Here is a 20,148-nt window from a genome sequence, read left to right as displayed (position 1 = left end):
AGTGTGCAAACCCCACTCCACAAACTCTCTCACCCTCGCAGAAATCTCAAACATCTCAACTTACAATCACTCTCTGAGTCCCTTCTCCCTCTCACAGACATAGCTTCCCTTCATGACACAGATGCTGCTGCCACTTTTTATAACACCACAATAACAGCAACACTCAATTCGGCCGCCCCGCTCATGCATAGTAAAACTCGTACAATTAACAGGCAGCCCTGGCTGACCAGCCTGACCAAAGAATTGAGACGGGCTTCCAGGATTGCTGAGCGGAGATGGAAGCGATCCCACTCTGCCGACCACTTCACTGCATACAAGCAGTCCCTCGCCAGCTTCAAGTCTGCGCTCACTGCCGCAAAACAAACTTACTTCTCATCTCTCATATCCTCCCTGTCCCACAACCCTAAACAGCTTTTCAACACTTTCAATTCTCTACTCCGTCCCCCCGCACCTCCTCCCCCCCCCCCCTCATTTCTGCTGATGACTTTGCCTCTTTCTTTAAACAGAAGATCGATACGATCAGAGAAAGCTTTGGCCCACAGCGCCCACTACCCCTCTTAGCTGCTCAACCCTGCTCCTCAAAAACCAGCTTCTCCACCATGACAGAAGATCAGCTCTCCACCCTCCTGTCAAGATCACACCTCACCACCTGCACGCTTGACCCGCTCCCATCCCACCTCATCCCTAACCTTTCCACGGTCTTCATCCCAACCCTAACGCACCTCTTCAACCTCTCACTCACAACAGGTGTCTTTCCCTCATCCTTCAAGCATGCCAAGATCACACCCATCCTCAAAAAGCCCTCCCTCGATCCATCCTCTGTGTCTAGCTATCGCCCAATATCTCTCCTCCCTTATGCCTCCAAATTGCTGGAGCAACACGTCCATCTTGAACTGTCCTCCCACTTCTCCTCCTGCTCCCTCTTTGATCGGTTACAATCAGGCTTCCGTTCCCATCACTCAACTGAAACTGCCCTAACTAAAGTCACCAATGACCTACTAACTGCCAGGAGTAAGCGACACTACTCTGTCCTCCTTCTCCTGGACCTGTCTTCTGCCTTTGACACTGTCGACCACTCCCTTTTGCTACAAATCCTCTCATCTCTTGGCATCACAGACTTGGCCCTTTCCTGGATCTCGTCATATCTGACCGACCGAACATTCAGTGTCCACCTCCCCCACACCACCTCCTCACATGGAGGACGCCACTGAATGAGGTTATGTCTGCCACTGCAGAATACCTCCACTAAAATTATCCTCACATGGAGGACGCCGCTAAATGAGGTTATGTCTGCCACTGCAGAATACCTCCACTAACATGGACATTTAACCTGGACATTTTATTCCCCTGATGAACCCCCGTAACGGGGAGGGAAACGCGTTGGGAAGAGAAAGAGGACATATCATCCAGGGTGGTTATACTAACTAAAGGGCTTCACTAAGTAGGCTCAAACTTGGGGACTGCCCTTGTTAGGGCGGGAGTCTTATACACGGGGCACGACAGGGAATATAGCTTCAAACCCTCCCCCCCACCTATATCTTTTTTCTCCCCCCCATCGGAAAAGGTCTATTGGTCTCCGTCCCACGCCGTGCTCTCAATAAGCACAAGAATCTATAACAAGAAGAGAGACAGCAATTGGGTGAGATCATGCCATTTTTCTTGTCTAGTGCACGGTTAAACATGAGCACCAAATTGTTTTTAAAGTACACATAATTTTAGAGGTATACATATTAAATGTTAAGTTTTAGAGTCTAGTGGCTGGCTATGCTGGGTTGTTTGTATGAAGGAAAGCCACCTATGCCAAGCATGGTGTCCATCCACAGACAGCTGTTTCGGGGTTAATAGCCAGATTCCTACTCCACACTGATGAGGGGCAAAAACCCCGAAACAGCTGTCTGTGGATGGATACCATGCTTGGCATAGGTGGCTTTCCTTCATAGGATGCTACCCTTCCCGTGGTTGTTCCTTCCCGGGGAAAGGCCTGGCTATTCACTGCTTGCGTCGAGAAACACGTGATGGTGTCTCCGCAGCTTCTTTACATGCATATGAACTTGTAATGACCTGGAGAATCATAATGGCAGGTCAATGTTAGCATTCAGTGAACCTAGCAAAAAAGCCAAACAAAAAACTAGTGTGGGATTGCACTTTTTTGCAATTTCACCACATTAGAATTTTTCCCCCCCATTTTCTATTACATGACATGCTAAAACCAATGATGGCATTCAAAAGTACAACTCGTCCCGCAAAAAATAAGCCCTCACATGGCCATATTGACAGAAAAATTTAAAAAAAGTTATGGCTCAGAGAAGGAGGGGAGCGAAAAACTTAAACGCAAAACCGAAAAAAAACTGGGGTCATGAAGGGGTTACTGCACTGTAAAGCGCTAAAAAAGAAGCAAAAACATTCCTGCTCTTTTTTTCATTCCTCAAAAAACAGTTCTTATATGTAATGATGTGATTGAAAACTGCAATTCGTCCAGCAAAAAAAAAGCCCTTCTGCTGCTATATAGGTGGAAAATTCTAAATACCGCATATACTCGTGTATAAGCTGAGTTTTTCAGCACATTTTTTTGTGCTGAAAACGCCCCCCTCGTCTTATACACGAGTAACGATAGCTGGCGGGTGGCGGAGTGTTGTGAATTCTGTGGCAGAGCTCCCTCCTGTGGTCAAAAGTGGTACTTCGGCTGATTCTCTCTGTGAGCTTCCGTTGGTGGAGGAAAGTGGTACTGCGGCTTCTGAGTTTCCTTCCTCAGGTGATGAGGTGAAGTCGTTAGGTGCTGCTCTATTTAACTCCACCTAGTGCTTTGATCCTGGCTTCCAGTCAATGTTCTAGTATTGGACCTGTTTCCTCCTGGATCGTACCTGTGGCCTGCTGCTCTGCATAGCTAAGTTCCGCTTTTGCTTTTTGTTTGCTTTTTTTTTCTGTCCAGCTTGCTTATTTGTTTTCTCGTTCTTGCTGGAAGCTCTGGGACGCAGAGGGTGTACCTCCGTGCCGTTAGTTCGGTACGGAGGGTCTTTTTGCCCCCTTTGCGTGGTTGTTTGTAGGGTTTTGTGTTGACCGCAAAGTTAACTTTCCTATCCTCGCTCTGTTCAGAAAGTCGGGCCTCACTTTGCTAAATCTATTTCATCTCTACGTTGGTCTTTTCATCTTAACTCACAGTCATTATATGTGGGGGCTGCCTTTTCCTTTGGGGTATTTCTCAGAGGCAAGGTAGGCTTATTTTCTATCTTCAGGCTAGCTAGTTTCTCAGGCTGTGCCGAGTTGCATAGGGAGCGTTAGGCGCAATCCACGGCTGCCTCTAGTTGTGTTTGAGAGGATTGCGGTCAGCAGAGTTTCCACGTCTCAGAGCTCGTTCTATGTTTTTGGGTCATTGTCAGGTCACTGTATGTGCTCTGACTCCTATGTCCATTGTGGTACTGAATTACCAGATCATGACAGTACTGGAAGCCAAAAGTACTAATGATTCTCAATAGAGGGAAAAAAGAAGTTCTGAGACCATTTTTTTTTCTCTGCACTGTGTTTTGCCTTTTTTTTCCCCTAGACATTTGGGTGGTTCAGGACACAGGTGTGGACATGGACATTCAGGGTCTGTGCTCTTCAATGGATAATCTCGTTATAAATGTACAAATGATTCAAGATTTGGTAGTTCAGAAGCCTATGTTAGAACCAAGAATTCCTATTCCTGATTTGTTTTATGGTGATAGAGCCAAGTTTGTGAATTTCAAAAATAATTGCAAACTGTTTCTGGCCTTGAAACCTCGCTCCTCTGGTGACCCAGTTCAACAAGTGAGAATTATTATTTCTTTTTGCGTGGCGACCCTCAAGACTGGGCATTTTCCCTTGCGCCAGGAGATCCTGCATTGAGTAATGTTGATGCGTTTTTCCTGGCGCTCGGATTGCTGTACGATGAGCCTAATTCAGTGGATCAGGCAGAAAAAAATTTGCTGGCTCTGTGTCAGGGTCAGGATGAGATAGAGGTATATTGTCAGAAATTTAGAAAGTGGTCCGTGCTCACTCAATGGAATGAAGGTGCGCTCGCAGCTATTTTCAGAAAAGGTCTCTCTGAAGCCCTTAAGGATGTCATGGTGGGATTTCCTATGCCTGCTGGTTTGAATGAGTCTATGTCTTTGGCCATTCAGATCGGTCGACGCTTGCGTGAGCGTAAATCTGTGCACCATTTGGCGGTATTACCTGAGCTTAAACCTGAGCCTATGCAGTGCGATAGGACTTTGACCAGAGTTGAACGGCAAGAACACAGACGTCTGAATGGGCTGTGTTTCTACTGTGGTGATTCCACTCATGCTATCTCTGATTGTCCTAAGCGCACTAAGCGGTTCGCTAGACCTGCCACCATTGGTACGGTACAGTCAAAATTTCTTCTGTCCGTTACCTTGATCTGCTCTTTGTCATCGTATTCTGTCATGGCATTTGTGGATTCAGGCGCTGCCCTGAATTTGATGGGCTTGGAGTATGCTAGGCGTTGTGGGTTTTTCTTGGAGCCCTTGCAGTGTCCTATTCCATTGAGAGGAATTGATGCTACGCCTTTGGCCAAGAATAAGCCTCAGTACTGGACCCAGCTGACCATGTGCATGGCTCCTGCACATCAGGAGGTTATTCGCTTTCTGGTGTTGCATAATCTGCATGATGTGGTCGTGTTGGGGTTGCCATGGCTACAAGTCCATAATCCAGTATTAGATTGGAAATCCATGTCTGTGTCCAGCTGGGGTTGTCAGGGGGTACATGGTGATGTCCCATTTCTGACTATTTCGTCATCCACCCCTTCTGAGGTTCCAGAGTTCTTGTCTGATTACCGGGATGTATTTGATGAGCCCAAGTCCGATACCCTACCTCCGCATAGGGATTGTGATTGTGCTATCGATTTGATTCCTGGTAGTAAATTCCCAAAAGGTCGACTGTTTAATTTATCTGTGCCTGAGCACGCCGCTATGCGGAGTTATGTTAAGGAGTCCTTGGAGAAGGGGCATATTCGCCCGTCATCGTCGCCATTAGGAGTAGGGTTCTTTTTTGTAGCCAAGAAGGATGGTTCACTGAGACCTTGTATAGATTACCGCCTTCTAAATAAGATCACGGTTAAATTTCAGTACCCCTTGCCATTGTTATCTGATTTGTTTGCTCGGATTAAGGGGGCTAGTTGGTTCACCAAGATAGATCTTCGTGGTGCGTATAATCTTGTGCGTATTAAGCGAGGCGATGAATGGAAAACTGCATTTAATACGCCCGAGGGCCATTTTGAGTATCTAGTAATGCCATTCGGACTTGCCAATGCTCCATCAGTGTTTCAGTCCTTTATGCATGACATCTTCCGAGAGTACCTGGATAAATTCCTGATTGTGTACTTGGATGACATTTTGATCTTTTCGGATGATTGGGAGTCTCATGTGAAGCAGGTCAGAACGGTGTTCCAGGTCCTGCGTGCTAATTCTTTGTTTGTGAAGGGATCAAAGTGTCTCTTTGGTGTTCAGAAGGTTTCATTTTTGGGGTTCATCTTTTCCCCTTCTACTATCGAGATGGACCCTGTTAAGGTCCAAGCCATCCATGATTGGACTCAGCCGACATCTCTGAAAAGTCTGCAAAGGTTTCTGGGCTTTGATAATTTTTATCGTCGCTTCATCTGCAATTTTTCTAGTATTGCTAAACCATTGACCGATTTAACCAAGAAGGGTGCTGATGTGGTCAATTGGTCTTCTGCTGCTGTGGAAGCTTTTCAAGAGTTGAAGCGTCGTTTTTCTTCTGCCCCTGTGTTGTGTCAACCAGATGTTTCGCTTCCGTTCCAGGTCGAGGTTGATGCTTCTGAGATTGGAGCAGGAGCTGTTTTGTCGCAGAGAAGTTCTGATTGCTCGGTGATGAAACCATGCGCCTTCTTTTCCAGGAAGTTTTCACCTGCTGAGCGAAATTATGATGTGGGTAATCGAGAGTTGCTGGCCATGAAGTGGGCATTCGAGGAGTGGCGTCATTGGCTTGAAGGAGCTAAGCATCGTGTGGTGGTCTTGACTGATCATAAGAACTTGACTTATCTCGAGTCTGCCAAGCGGTTGAATCCTAGACAGGCTCGTTGGTCGCTGTTTTTTGCCCGTTTTGACTTTGTGATTTCGTACCTTCCGGGCTCTAAAAATGTGAAGGCGGATGCTCTGTCTAGGAGTTTTGTGCCCGACTCTCCGGGTTTATCTGAGCCGGCGGGTATCCTCAAAGAGGGAGTAATTGTGTCTGCCATCTCCCCTGATTTGCGGCGGGTGTTGCAAAAATTTCAGGCTAATAAACCTGATCGTTGCCCAGCGGAGAAACTGTTTGTCCCTGATAGGTGGACGAATAAAGTTATCTCTGAGGTTCATTGTTCGGTGTTGGCTGGTCATCCTGGAATCTTTGGTACCAGAGAGTTAGTGGCTAGATCCTTTTGGTGGCCATCTCTGTCGCGGGATGTGCGTACTTTTGTGCAGTCCTGTGGGATTTGTGCTCGGGCTAAGCCCTGCTGTTCTCGTGCCAGTGGGTTGCTTTTGCCCTTGCCGGTCCCGAAGAGGCCTTGGACACATATCTCTATGGATTTTATTTCAGATCTTCCTGTCTCTCAAAAGATGTCAGTCATTTGGGTGGTCTGTGATCGCTTCTCTAAGATGGTCCATTTGGTACCCTTGTCTAAATTACCTTCCTCCTCTGATTTGGTGCCATTGTTCTTCCAGCATGTGGTTCGTTTACATGGCATTCCAGAGAATATCGTTTCTGACAGAGGTTCCCAGTTTTTTTCGAGGTTTTGGCGAGCCTTTTGTGGTAGGATGGGCATTGACTTGTCTTTTTCCTCGGCTTTCCATCCTCAGACTAATGGCCAGACCGAACGAACCAATCAGACCTTGGAAACATATCTGAGATGCTTTGTTTCTGCTGATCAGGATGACTGGGTGTCCTTTTTGCCTTTGGCTGAGTTCGCCCTTAATAATCGGGCCAGCTCGGCTACCTTGGTTTCGCCGTTTTTCTGCAACTCTGGGTTCCATCCTCGTTTCTCTTCAGGGCAGGTTGAGTCTTCGGACTGTCCTGGTGTGGATACTGTGGTGGACAGGTTGCAGCAGATTTGGACTCATGTAGTGGACAATTTGACCTTGTCCCAGGAGAAGGCTCAACGTTTCGCTAATCGCAGACGCTGTGTGGGTCCCCGACTTCGTGTTGGGGATTTGGTTTGGTTATCTTCTCGTCATATTCCTATGAAGGTTTCCTCTCCTAAGTTTAAACCTCGTTTCATTGGTCCGTATAGGATTTCTGAGGTTCTTAATCCTGTGTCTTTTCGTCTGACCCTTCCAGATTCTTTTTCCATACATAATGTATTCCATAGGTCATTGTTGCAGATATACGTGGCACCTATGGTTCCATCTGTTGATCCTCCTGCCCCGGTTTTGGTGGAGGGGGAGTTGGAGTATATTGTGGAGAAGATTTTTGATTCTCGTGTTTCAAGACGGAAACTCCAGTATCTGGTTAAGTGGAAGGGTTATGCTCAGGAAGATAATTCCTGGGTCTTTGCCTCTGATGTCCATGCTCCCGATCTTGTTCGTGCCTTTCATGTGGCTCATCCTGGTCGTCCTGGGGGCTCTGGTGAGGGTTCGGTGACCCCTCCTCAAGGGGGGGTACTGTTGTGAATTCTGTGGCAGAGCTCCCTCCTGTGGTCACAAGTGGTACTTCGGCTGATTCTCTCTGTGAGCTTCCGTTGGTGGAGGAAAGTGGTACTGCGGCTTCTGAGTTTCCTTCCTCAGGTGATGACGAGGTGAAGTCATTAGGTGCTGCTCTATTTAACTCCACCTAGTGCTTTGATCCTGGCTTCCAGTCAATGTTCTAGTATTGGACCTGTTTCCTCCTGGATCGTTCCTGTGGCCTGCTGCTCTGCATAGCTAAGTTCCGCTTTTGCTTTTTGTTTGCTTTTTTTTCTGTCCAGCTTGCTTATTTGTTTTCTCGTTCTTGCTGGAAGCTCTGGGACGCAGAGGGTGTACCTCCGTGCCGTTAGTTCGGTACGGAGGGTCTTTTTGCCCCCTTTGCGTGGTTGTTTGTAGGGTTTTGTGTTGACCGCAAAGTTACCTTTCCTATCCTCGCTCTGTTCAGAAAGTCGGGCCTCACTTTGCTAAATCTATTCCATCTCTACGTTGGTCTTTTCATCTTAACTCACAGTCATTATATGTGGGGGCTGCCTTTTCCTTTGGGGTATTTCTCAGAGGCAAGGTAGGCTTATTTTCTATCTTTAGGCTAGCTAGTTTCTCAGGCTGTGCCGAGTTGCATAGGGAGCGTTAGGCGCAATCCACGGCTGCCTCTAGTTGTGTTTGAGAGGATTAGGGATTGCGGTCAGCAGAGTTTCCACGTCTCAGAGCTCGTTCTATGTTTTTGGGTCATTGTCAGGTCACTGTATGTGCTCTGACTCCTATGTCCATTGTGGTACTGAATTACCAGATCATGACAGCGGAGCAGCGGTTCCGTCGCCTGCATATCTTCCGGTGCTCAGTGGTCACATGGTACCGCTCATTAAGGTGATGAATATGGATGCGTCTCCACTCCCATAGGCTTGGAGCACATATTCATCACCTTAATCATACCTCCCAACTTTTGAAGAAGAGAAAATTTTAGTCCTCACCTCTGACCACACCCATTTCACAACTAGTCACACCCATATCCATGCACCAACCACACCCATTTAGCACTGCTGATCACACTGTTTCATAAACAATTATTAACAAAAAAATATGGCCACACAGTGCTCCATACTGTATAGTGGCCCCACAGTGCTACATACTGTATAATGGCCCCACATGATGCTCCATACTGTATAATGACCACACGATGCTCCATACTGTATAATGGCCACACAGTGCTCCATACTGTATAATGGCCACACAGTGCTCCATACTGTATAATGGCCACACAGTGCTCCATACTGTATAATGGCCACACATATGATGCTCCATACTGTATACTGGCCACACATATTATGCTCCATACTGTATAATGGCCACACATGGTGCTCCATGCTGTATAATGGCCACACATAGTGCTCCATACTGTATAATGGCCACACATGATGCTCCATACTGTATAATGGCCACACGATGCTCAATACTGTATAATCACCAGACATAGTGCTCTATACAGTATAATGGCCACACATGATGCTCAATACTGTATAATGGCCCCACATGATGCTGCGTACAGTATTCTGGCCCCACGTGATGCTCCAAACAGTATAATGGCCTCACATGATGCTGCATACTGTATAATGGCCTCACATGATGCTTTGTACAGTATAATGGCCCCACGTGATGCTGCGTACTGTATAATGGCCCCACATGATGCTGGGTACAGTATAATGGCCCCACATGATGCTGGGTACAGTATAATGGCCTCACATTATGCTGGGTACAGTATAATGGCCTCACATGATGCTGGGTAAAGTATAATGACCTCACATGATGCTGGGTACAGTATAATGGCCTCACATGATGCTGGGTACAGTATAATGGCCTCACATGATGCTGGGTACAGTATAATGGCCTCACATGATGCTGGGTACAGTACAATGGCCTCACATGATGCTGGGTACAGTATAATGGCCTCACATGATGCTGGGTACAGTATAATGGCCTCACATGATGCTGGGTACAGTATAATGGCCTCACATGATGCTGGGTACAGTATAATGGCCACACATGATGCTGGGTACAGTATAATGGCCTCACATGATGCTGGGTACAGTATTATGGCCTCACATGATGCTGGGTACAGTATAATGGCCACACATGATGCTGGGTACAGTACAATGGCCTCACATGATGCTGGGTACAGTACAATGGCCTCACATGATGCTGGGTACAGTATTATGGCCTCACATGATGCTGGGTACAGTACAATGGCCTCACATGATGCTGGGTACAGTATAATGGCCTCACATGATGCTGGGTACAGTATAATGGCCTCACATGATGCTGGGTACAGTATTATGGCCTCACATGATGCTGGGTACAGTATAATGGCCACACATGATGCTGGGTACAGTATAATGGCCTCACATGATGCTGGGTACAGTATTATGGCCTCACATGATGCTGGGTACAGTATAATGGCCACACATGATGCTGGGTACAGTACAATGGCCTCACATGATGCTGGGTACAGTACAATGGCCTCACATGATGCTGGGTACAGTATTATGGCCTCACATGATGCTGGGTACAGTACAATGGCCTCACATGATGCTGGGTACAGTATAATGGCCTCACATGATGCTGGGTACAGTATAATGGCCTCACATGATGCTGGGTACAGTATTATGGCCTCACATGATGCTGGGTACAGTATAATGGCCACACATGGTTACCCCACTCCATCATTGCCTTCTCCATCACTACACACACCTCTCACCGCGCTCCCTCGCAGCAGCCGGCAGCTTCCACTACCACGGCGCTGAATGATGTCATCCAGCCACGCCGCTGACTGCTCACGTCGCTGCAGCTCTGGTACGCCGTCTCCTGTGCCAGACAGTGTCTAAGCGAGGAGCAATATCTGCTCCAATCCGACACAGCTAGCGTCCACTTCGTACACCTCGCACACACACATGACTCCACTCCGTACACCTTGCACACACGGCTCTGCTCCGTACACCTCGTACACAAGTGGCTCCACTCCGTACACCTCGTACACAAGTGGCTCCACTCCGTACACCTCGTACACACGCAGATCCGCTCCGTACACCTCGTACACACGTGGCTCCACTTCATACACACATGGCTCTGTGCCGTACACACACACCTCATACACACATATGGCTCTGCTACACCCACACTGTAAACCTCTCCTGACAACCCACACATAAACTTACCCTCATCCAGCACCATGACAACCAGCAGAGTCCTGCATGCATACACTGAGGCCCCCTGACTCCTCCCCTCCTGTGACCTCATCACAGGTCGTGTGCGCACAGAGCAGCCATATATGTCGTATGCTGCTCTGCGGGTGGTGGGATTAGGTTCAGTGCGGGAAAAATGCTGTCCCGCCCGTGACCGCCGAGCAGAATGTCAAAATCGGGCCAGCCCACCGGATCCGGGATGGTTGGGAGGTATGCCTTAATGAGCGGTGTCACGTGACAGCTGAGCATAGGAAGAGCAGCAGACAGGCACCGGCGGCTGGAACGAGATGCAGTGCCAGCACCCAGGTTGGCGAGAATGATGTTTTTGTCTTTTTTTTCAATAGGAAACATGCACACAGGGATATGGGATAAGGATTCATGCATACAGGGATGGAACGGGGGAGGCATGCATACCAGGAAAGGGATGAGGGGACAATACATACCCAGCTTATACTCGAGTCAATAAGCTTACCCAGTTATCCATGGCAAAAGTGCCTTGGCTTATACTCAAGTATATACGGTACTATGGATCTTAAAATGTGACAATCTATAATATAACGCTGGGAGCGTCAAACTGTCCGAAGCCTTTATAGACTGCGCAAGCGCCGGCGCAGTCTGGGCCTCACAGAGTGACTCTCCCGGGAGATCGCGGTATGCGTTCACAATGAACGCACACCGCGATCTCCAACAGAGAAACAGGGACTGCCAGGAGGGTGAGTATCGGTCATATTCACTTGTCCCCGTTCCACCGCTGAGCGCCGCCATCTTCCCGTTCTTCGGCCTGTGACCTTCAGTTCAGAGGGAGCGATGACGCGCTTAATGCGCGCCGGCGCCGCCCTCTGACTGAACAGTCACAGCCAGGAGACCGGGAAGATGGCGGCGCCCAGCGGTGGAACGGAGGACAGGTGAATATAGTAAGTGCTGGGGGGCCTGAGCTGGCGGCGATACCGGCACCTGACCCCCACAGCGCGCCGGTGTCCCCGCCTGCTCAGGCCCCCCAGCACTCGGCGCCCAGCGACGATAGGTGAGTATGTGTTTTTTTGGTTTTTTTTTATATTGCAGCAGCAGCATACAGGGTCATATAGAATGGAGCATGTTAAGGGGGCCATCAACCATAATGGAGCAGTGTACGGGGCATATAGAATGGAGCATGTTAAGGGGGCCATCAACCATAATGGAGCAGTGTACGGGGCATATAGAATGGAGCATGTTAAGGGGGCCTCAACCATAATGGAACAGCGTACGGGGCATACCTATGGAGCATTTTATGGGGGCCATAAACCTTTATGGAGCAGCGTATGGGGCATATGGATGGGAGCAGCAAATTAAAGAACGGTGGCGCAGGATGGGAGCAGCACATGACAGAACGGGGGCACAGGATGGGAGCAGCACATGACAGAACGGGGGCGCAGGATGGGAGCAGCACATGACAGAACGGGGGCGCAGGATGGGAGCAGCACATGACAGAACGGGGGCGCAGGATGGGAGCAGCACATGACAGAATAGGGCAGCACATGACAGAATGGGGGCGCAGGATGGGAGCAGCACATTACAGAACGGGGGCGCAGGATGGGAGCAACACATGACAGGATGGGGGCGCAGGATGGGAGCAGCAAATGACAGGATGGGGACGCAGGATGGGTGCAGCACATGACAGGATGGGGACGCAGGATGGGTGCAGCACATGACAGAATAGGGCAGGCCATGACAGAACGGTGGCGCAGGATGGGAGCAGCACATGACAGAAGTTCATTCTCTGTCCTCCGTAGTATATGCCTGCATAAGGTGCAATCTTGCCTTGCGCAGGCGTGTACTATGGAGGACAGAGAATGAACTTCAATCCAATATTGCAGCCAGCATGCAGCCAGCGGGTAAGGAAAGGGTGAATCAAACACCCAAAAACCCCGCCTCCATGGCTAAAGATTGTTCCCTCCAAATACAGGTGACAGTGTCCCTTTAAGGGTATGTGCACACGTTGCGAATTGGTGTGTAGATTTTTCCACACTGTTTTGCAAAATCCGCAGGTAAACCGCACTGCGTGGTTTCCACCTGCGGTTTTACACCTGCAGATTCATATTGAGGAGTAGGTGTAAACCGCTGCGGAATCCGCACAAAGAATTATGCTGCGGAAAATACAGCGCAGCGTTTCCGCACGGTATTTTCTGCAGCATGTGCACTGCAGATTTCATTATCCATAGGTTTACCTGGTAGTGTACAACGCATGGAAAACTGCTGCGAATCCAAAGCGGATCCGCAGCGAAATCTGCAATGTGTGAACATAGCCTAAAAGTAATGGGTGGTGAAAAAATGCAGGTATCAGGTTTTGCTGCGTTTATTGTGTCAACATTTGGTAAAGTAGAATCAGTTTCTCTTTTTTTTTGGGGGGGGAGCACTTAACTGTAGCAGTAACAAGAGACAAATGTAGCATGAAAAAAATGCAGCAAAAACTGAGCAAAATCTACTTTTTTTTGCCTGCAAGTTTCTTACTGCCAAGAGAGCAGGTTTCGCTGAAAAATAAAATGCAGCATAAATGCAACGTGTGAACATAGCCTAAAAATGACCTGGAAACATGCAAATACACAATACCAAACTTGTATTGATTATTTTTCTATTTCAGTAAGGAAAAAAAAAATCTGAATTTTACAAATATTTGTTTTCCAAGACCTGTGACTGAGCAAAATAAGTGATAACATTTTTATGAATACCAATTTAGGGTACATGCAGTGTTTTGATCATATCCTTGCATTTTGTTTCAGAAAACAAATATCAAACAATTATTTCTCACTTACCGTACATTTTTTATATCTTTATCGTGTTTACTATGGGTGTATGGATTCAGCCATACCAAATACAGTATGTTTGTTTTCTTTCTTTATTTTTAATGAGGGAAAAAGTGGGTGACTTGAATTAATATTTTGATTTTTTTTTAATACTCCTTTATGTTTTATTCCTGTTTGGGGATTTTAAATCTCCATTACTTTGATTGCTTGTATTGCAATATCAAAGTGTTGCAATATAAAGAAAAATTTGGGTCTCTAAGACTATGTTCACACATTGCGTTTTTGCTGTGTTTTTTATGCAAATGTTAAGCTGAATTTTACAGTACCAGCAAAGTCTATAGGATTTCAGAAAACTCATGTACACATATTGTTTGCTTTTCCTGACTGATTTGGAAAACTGCTGAGTTTTTAAAAACTGTAGCATGTCAACATGTAGCATTTTATCACCCATAAAAAGCAATGAGTAAGTGCAAAAACACTGTAAAAATGCAGGTATCTGGTTTTGCTGTGCTTTAAGTGAAAAAAGCATGTACAGCACTATATAAAACCCATTTATTTTTGTGATTTTCCCCCCCACCCAAATTTAACCCATAATGTCTTTGTCTTCTCAACTGAGAATGGGAGTTAGGATTGGTACAGGTTAATAAAATTAGGTTTTTTTGTAAAGTAAACATTGGTAGACAAAGGTGTGAAATTGAACAATACCCGACCAACTCAAGGACTGACCAAAGTGTGAAAGTAAACTACAAAGTCAATGCTCTGAAAATGCCTTAGGTAAACTATTCCTGACCGGTACAACTGACCCCACTATTACATTTGTAATTGTGAATTTTTTCATGAATGCATATATGAACTTTTTTGTTCAGTCACTATTTTTCAGACATAAAAATATTTTTCCACTAAATCATTTGATCAAATTGTCCTTTTTCCAAAATGGTTTTATGGCTTCATCACATGTGTCTTGCATTGGTGACCTGTGTTCTTGTTTCTGTGGTGGAAGCAAAGCTGAATTTTGGGATCCTGAAAAATACAGCAAAATGCAGCAAAACCTGCATTTTGTAAGCAGCTTTTTTACTGTCAGAAGAGGAGGTTTTGCCTGCATTAAAAAAAAAACCGCAGCAAAATGCAACGTTTGGACATAGCCTTATGGAGCACAATCTGTAGCTGAGCTTCATGTGGAAATCAAGATGACAGCCATAGGGGGCTTGAAAAGGCCCCCAGCTGCCATGAGAAGCCATTGTTTCTCTGCAATTGCATCAAGGGCTGACGTGAGCCGATATGCGCAAGTGCTAGCAACCTCTATTTAAATACAGCTATCAGAGATTGACAGCGGCATCTGAATGATTAATAACTGCAGATGGAGCTCAGGTACTATAAAGTCCTGCCTCTCTCTCCCCGCACTCCTCTGCTTCCCTGCATATCCTGTCCATGTCCTGAAGGATGGAATAAAGGACTTTATTTTTTTTATAGATTTGGTGAGTGCCAATCTTTCTATTCTATTACCAATTGTACTATAAAGTAACTTGTTATAGTAAATCATGCAAATATTCAATAATAATATTCATAATATAAGTTGCATATTGTTACCGGAAATCCTGGAAGACCAACTTCTCCACGATCACCCTATGAAAATAAAAGGGGAAAAAAGAAACTGCTGGTTTATAAGGTATACATGGCAGCTCTTATGTGAGTAATATTTTTACTTTTCTTTTGTGTTTTTTATAATATTTCTCTGCAAATCAATTGTATTAACTGTACGCTGTGTAGTTGTCATTCTGATATTATATTGATTGATCTGCAGCCTCATCCAGAAGCTGGAAAACTTGGTCAAAATGTTTCACATGAGAGATAACTTGTGACTCAGCAGCGATCTCGCTAGCGACCTCGCTTAGTGTGAAGGTACCTTAAGGCTACAATTCATCAAGACAGGCTATATTTTCACCCATCTTGATGAGGGGGCTTGCTGGAGTCTGAGGTGCCTAATTATGATCTGGTATTCATTAATGATCTGGTAGAAGGTTTACACAGTAAAATATCGATATTTGCAGATGATACAAAACTATGTAAAGCAGTTAATACAAGAGAAGATAGTATTCTGCTACAGATGGATCTGGATAAGTTGGAAACTTGGGCTGAAAGGTGGCAGATGAGGTTTAACAATGATAAATGTAAGGTTATACACATGGGAAGAGGGAATGAATATCACCATTACACACTGAACGGGAAACCACTGGGTAGATCTGACAGGGAGAAGGACTTGGGGATCCTAGTTAATGATAAACTTACCTGGAGCAGCCAGTGCCAGGCAGCAGCTGCCAAGGCAAACAGGATCATGGGGTGCATTAAAAGAGGTCTGGATACACATGATGAGAGCATTATACTGCCTCTGTACAAATCCCTAGTTAGACCGCACATGGAGTACTGTGTCCAGTTTTGGGCACCGGTGCTCAGGAAGGATATAATGGAACTAGAGAGAGTACAAAGGAGGGCAACAAAATTAATAAAGGGGATGGGAGAACTACAATACCCAGATAGATTAGCGAAATTAGGATTATTTAGTCTAGAAAAAAGACGACTGAGGGGCGATCTAATAACCATGTATAAGTATATAAGGGGACAATACAAATATCTCGCTGAGGATCTGTTTATACCAAGGAAGGTGACGGGCACAAGGGGGCATTCTTTGCGTCTGGAGAAGAGAAGGTTTTTCCACCAACATAGAAGAGGATTCTTTACTGTTAGGGCAGTGAGAATCTGGAATTGCTTGCCTGAGGAGGTGGTGATGGCGAACTCAGTCGAGGGGTTCAAGAGAGGCCTGGATGTCTTCCTGGAGCAGAACAATATTGTATCATACAATTATTAGGTTCTGTAGAAGGACGTAGATCTGGGTATTTATTATGATGGAATATAGGCTGAACTGGATGGACAAATGTCTTTTTTCGGCCTTACTAACTATGTTACTATGTTACTATGTTACTAATTCTTTAAAGGGAACCTGTCACCCCCCCCCCAGACGTTTGTAACTAAAAGAGCCATCTTGTGCAGCACTAATGCTGCATTCTGACAAGGTGGCTCTTTTAGTTCTTGTTCGTTGCACTGCAGAAATAATCACTTTTGAATTTGGTCCCTCATACCTGTGAAATCGCCAGGGAGGCAGGAAGTGGCGGATTATAATGAGGCCAATCTGGGCGGTAGCCCAGGGCCCAGTGGTGTGGGGGGGGGGGCCCTGCTCAGATTAACCGCCGCCATCAGGGCATTACTGCCCTGACTGGCGTATGGGCCCGGTGGGCAGAGGGGGCCCACATCGGGTCTTGTCTCATCTGCTCACCGAGCCCCTACCGGTGCTGCAGCAGTTTAATGCTATTGACGTGTGGGCGCGCGCCCGCACGTCAATAGTTAACAGCCGCCAGCCAATTTGAGGCTGGCAGCTGACGTCAGCCTCAGCGCGCACGTCGCCAGTGTCTGATGTCATTATCAGTCGCCGCCGAGTGCGCGCTGCGGGAGGGAGCATCGCCGAAGGAGTGCGGACAGGTGAGAAGAACTAGGTTTTATTTATTCTTTATTGCGAATGGCAATCCGGGGGGCCCGGGCCAGAATGCTGGACACACTGGGGGCAATATGCTGGAGACACTGGGGGCAATATGCTGGAGACACTGGGGGCAGAGATGCTGGAGACACTGGGGGCAGAGATGCTGGAGACACTGGGGGCAGAGATGCTGGAGACACTGGGGGCAGACTGTAGATATGGGGCAGGATTGGAGACAGATCGTGCAGGATCATGGGGCAGGATGGATACGATGGAGACTGATGGGGCAGGATGGGGAGATCATATGGGGCAGAATGGATACTCATGATGGCAGGATGGGAGAACATATGGCTGGAGCCAGGAATGAGATTCCCGGGGCCAGGATGGGGGATATTATTATTACTATAGGGGCTAATTAAGGGATATTATTACTGAAATGATGTATTTATTTTATTTTTTGAGGACACTGTTTTAAATGGGGGGAGGTGGTTTTATTACTGTGTAGAGTGATACTATTTCGCCTCTTTTTCTTCATGTAGTGTAATGTAGAATTTGGGAAAAATTAAGTAATGTGCTCTGCAAGCGGAGCTAAAGATAACTGTGTTATTTCCTGCAGAGACAAGTCCTGGCTGGATGAAGTGATGGCGGTCTGTGCTGGATGAAAGATGAAGGACTTCACCTAGAAACGTCACTGGTGAGTCAGTGTTACCTATACACTGGCACTATACACTGTATACTATATACAGAGGTCCTGTGTATAATGTCACCGGTAATCACAGTATTACCTTTACACAGACACTGCATACCAAGTACAGATCTGATGTGAATACTGGCACTTATGGTGATAGTATTGTGACTTTTTTTTTCTTCCTAACTGAAGGATAAATTGACTAGATCAATGGATGTTTGACAGGTTATAGTTTCACACAGCAAATATTTTTCTGGAATAATCTGGTTCAGGTATATGATGACCCCATTGCATGACCGGGGGGCCCACAGTGTCTGAACAGCCCAGAGCCCTGGCTACCCTTAATCCACCCCTGGAGGCAGGTCTTTCCCCCCTCATCCAGACACAACACAGCCGTCACTCTGCGATAAGGGTGCCGCCTCCTCGGCGTTTTTCAGTTGTCTAGGCGCCTGCGCTGTCATATTCTGCCTTGGGCATGCGCAGTTCGCGCTGCCCGACAACTGACGTCACTTGATGTCTTGTTTACTGCACCTGCGTGCACGCGCGGCCCGAGATCTTGTTTTTAAAAAGATTTTTGATAAACCGAATGGGGAAGAAGATTTGATGTCCACAAGAGAAGGATGCCGTGGAGATTCTGGTGTTGAAGACAGAGGGTGTGAATGTAATATTGATATTTTTAGCTGGACGCGTGTGTCCCACCTGTGCGAGGGCCCTTTGGGATTTTCCCTGGGGTTGTTGTGGAGGGATTCACTTGCCCAACTATGGCTAATGAATGCGCATTTTTAGGTTAATAAAGAAAAACAATTTATTCCCTAGGAATTTATTTTTATTTTTTTAAACATACTGTACACGTTGTGAAAGTTCATCACTTAGAGTGATTTATTCATAATAAGATATCACCTTACACAACCATTTTCACTGAAATATGAAGTTGCAATATAGATTTACTCACATATGCTATGACATTATGTCTGTATAATCACTAATATCAATTCGCAGGGTAATTTATATTTTAAATATAGCTCTCTAATATGCAAATCATTCACTTGCATCATTATTAAAATGCACAATTATTATAGCTTTTAGACCAACTCATAATTCCGGTTGTATTTTCTCCATTTTTGTATTTTTTTCATCATTTGTTTAAATTTTGTGGGGGTTTAGGGTATAATTATATTTCTATAACAGTGAGAATAGATAATCTCTCCTTTATGATGTTTACGCATTTATCATTATTTTTTCTTTATAAATGTTTTTTTTTTTTCAATATGTGCATGTTCCTATTAATTGAATAGGAGGGAGTTTAAAATATATGGTAATGTGTAGAATGTTGCTAGCACGTTAAACCTATGCTTCCTGATGCTACAATGGAGCTCTATCTTGTATATATCCTGTTTAAAGGGAAGGTGCCATAAAAAAAAAAACATTTTTTCCAGCGATTGAAAAAATGTAAAGAATTAATGATTACATTTTCTTAAAAAATATTAACATTTGTTTATAATTTAGTAAACTATGAAAAATAATTTTAAAAGGTTTGGCATTTCCACTTTTAAACACTAGGGGGAGCAGCTGCTGAAATTTGACAAAAACCTAGTGTACAACTAGCTCACATTACTGCACTGCAGTAAATATGAGCGGAGTCTGCTGACGTGTGTGATGTCTCCTCTCCTCCCCTTCTGGGTGTTTGCTAAGGAAAAGAGAGGATGATATTCAGGAACCCAGTGAGCAGCCATTTTGTTGGTGACTGCAGAGTTATACTGACAAGTAGACAGTCACCGGGGATGGCAGGTAGCAAGGATTCTGGATTCTGGGAGATATATAGTGGAGGGAGCAGGGTGGCCGCAGCACAGAGTATTTCAGGAGAGCAGTATGCTGGTCTATGGGGGGTCACCATGTTCAGTGCGTGGAGCAGCCAGGGATTGTACATATAGCGCTGTCTTTTATACACATGAATGGACAGTCTGCTTGTCTGCTCCACTGAAATCCAGGAAACATTTCTGTGGATTGATGGCCTGTTCTGATGCAGAATTTGCATGCAAAGACCCCATTCCCCTCCTCAGATCCTGTCTTCTCCATCCTGTCCTGGCGATGTGTGAAAGCGAGGCGACAGACGTAGTCCGGGGTGACGCTGGGAAGGAAATGTAGCCATATAGTAACGATAACCATGAGACGCCTCTCTTCAGCTGCCTCACCAGCCTTCCCCTGACTGCACCCAACTGGAGATCATGCTGCCCCCTCTATTACCCCAGACCCGTGTGCAGCTGCTCAA

At 46.0% G+C, this 20,148-nt stretch overlaps 1 protein-coding gene across 2 annotated transcripts in view; it reads right to left on the bottom strand.

Moving 5' to 3' along the window:
- Positions 1-20,148, bottom strand: part of LOC138642353 (collagen alpha-2(VI) chain-like) — a 668,325-nt gene that overhangs the window by 138,944 nt on the left and 509,233 nt on the right. For both annotated transcript variants that reach the window (XM_069730466.1, XM_069730467.1), the window contains one exon: positions 15,253-15,288. In XM_069730466.1, the coding sequence (XP_069586567.1) occupies positions 15,253-15,288 (36 nt within the window). The remainder of the gene's footprint in view (positions 1-15,252; positions 15,289-20,148) is intronic.

This window comes from Ranitomeya imitator, chromosome 6 (genome assembly GCF_032444005.1).
Source record: "Ranitomeya imitator isolate aRanImi1 chromosome 6, aRanImi1.pri, whole genome shotgun sequence".
NCBI classification, from domain to species: Eukaryota; Metazoa; Chordata; class Amphibia; order Anura; family Dendrobatidae; genus Ranitomeya; species Ranitomeya imitator.
This window is presented reverse-complemented; position numbering and strand designations above follow the sequence as displayed.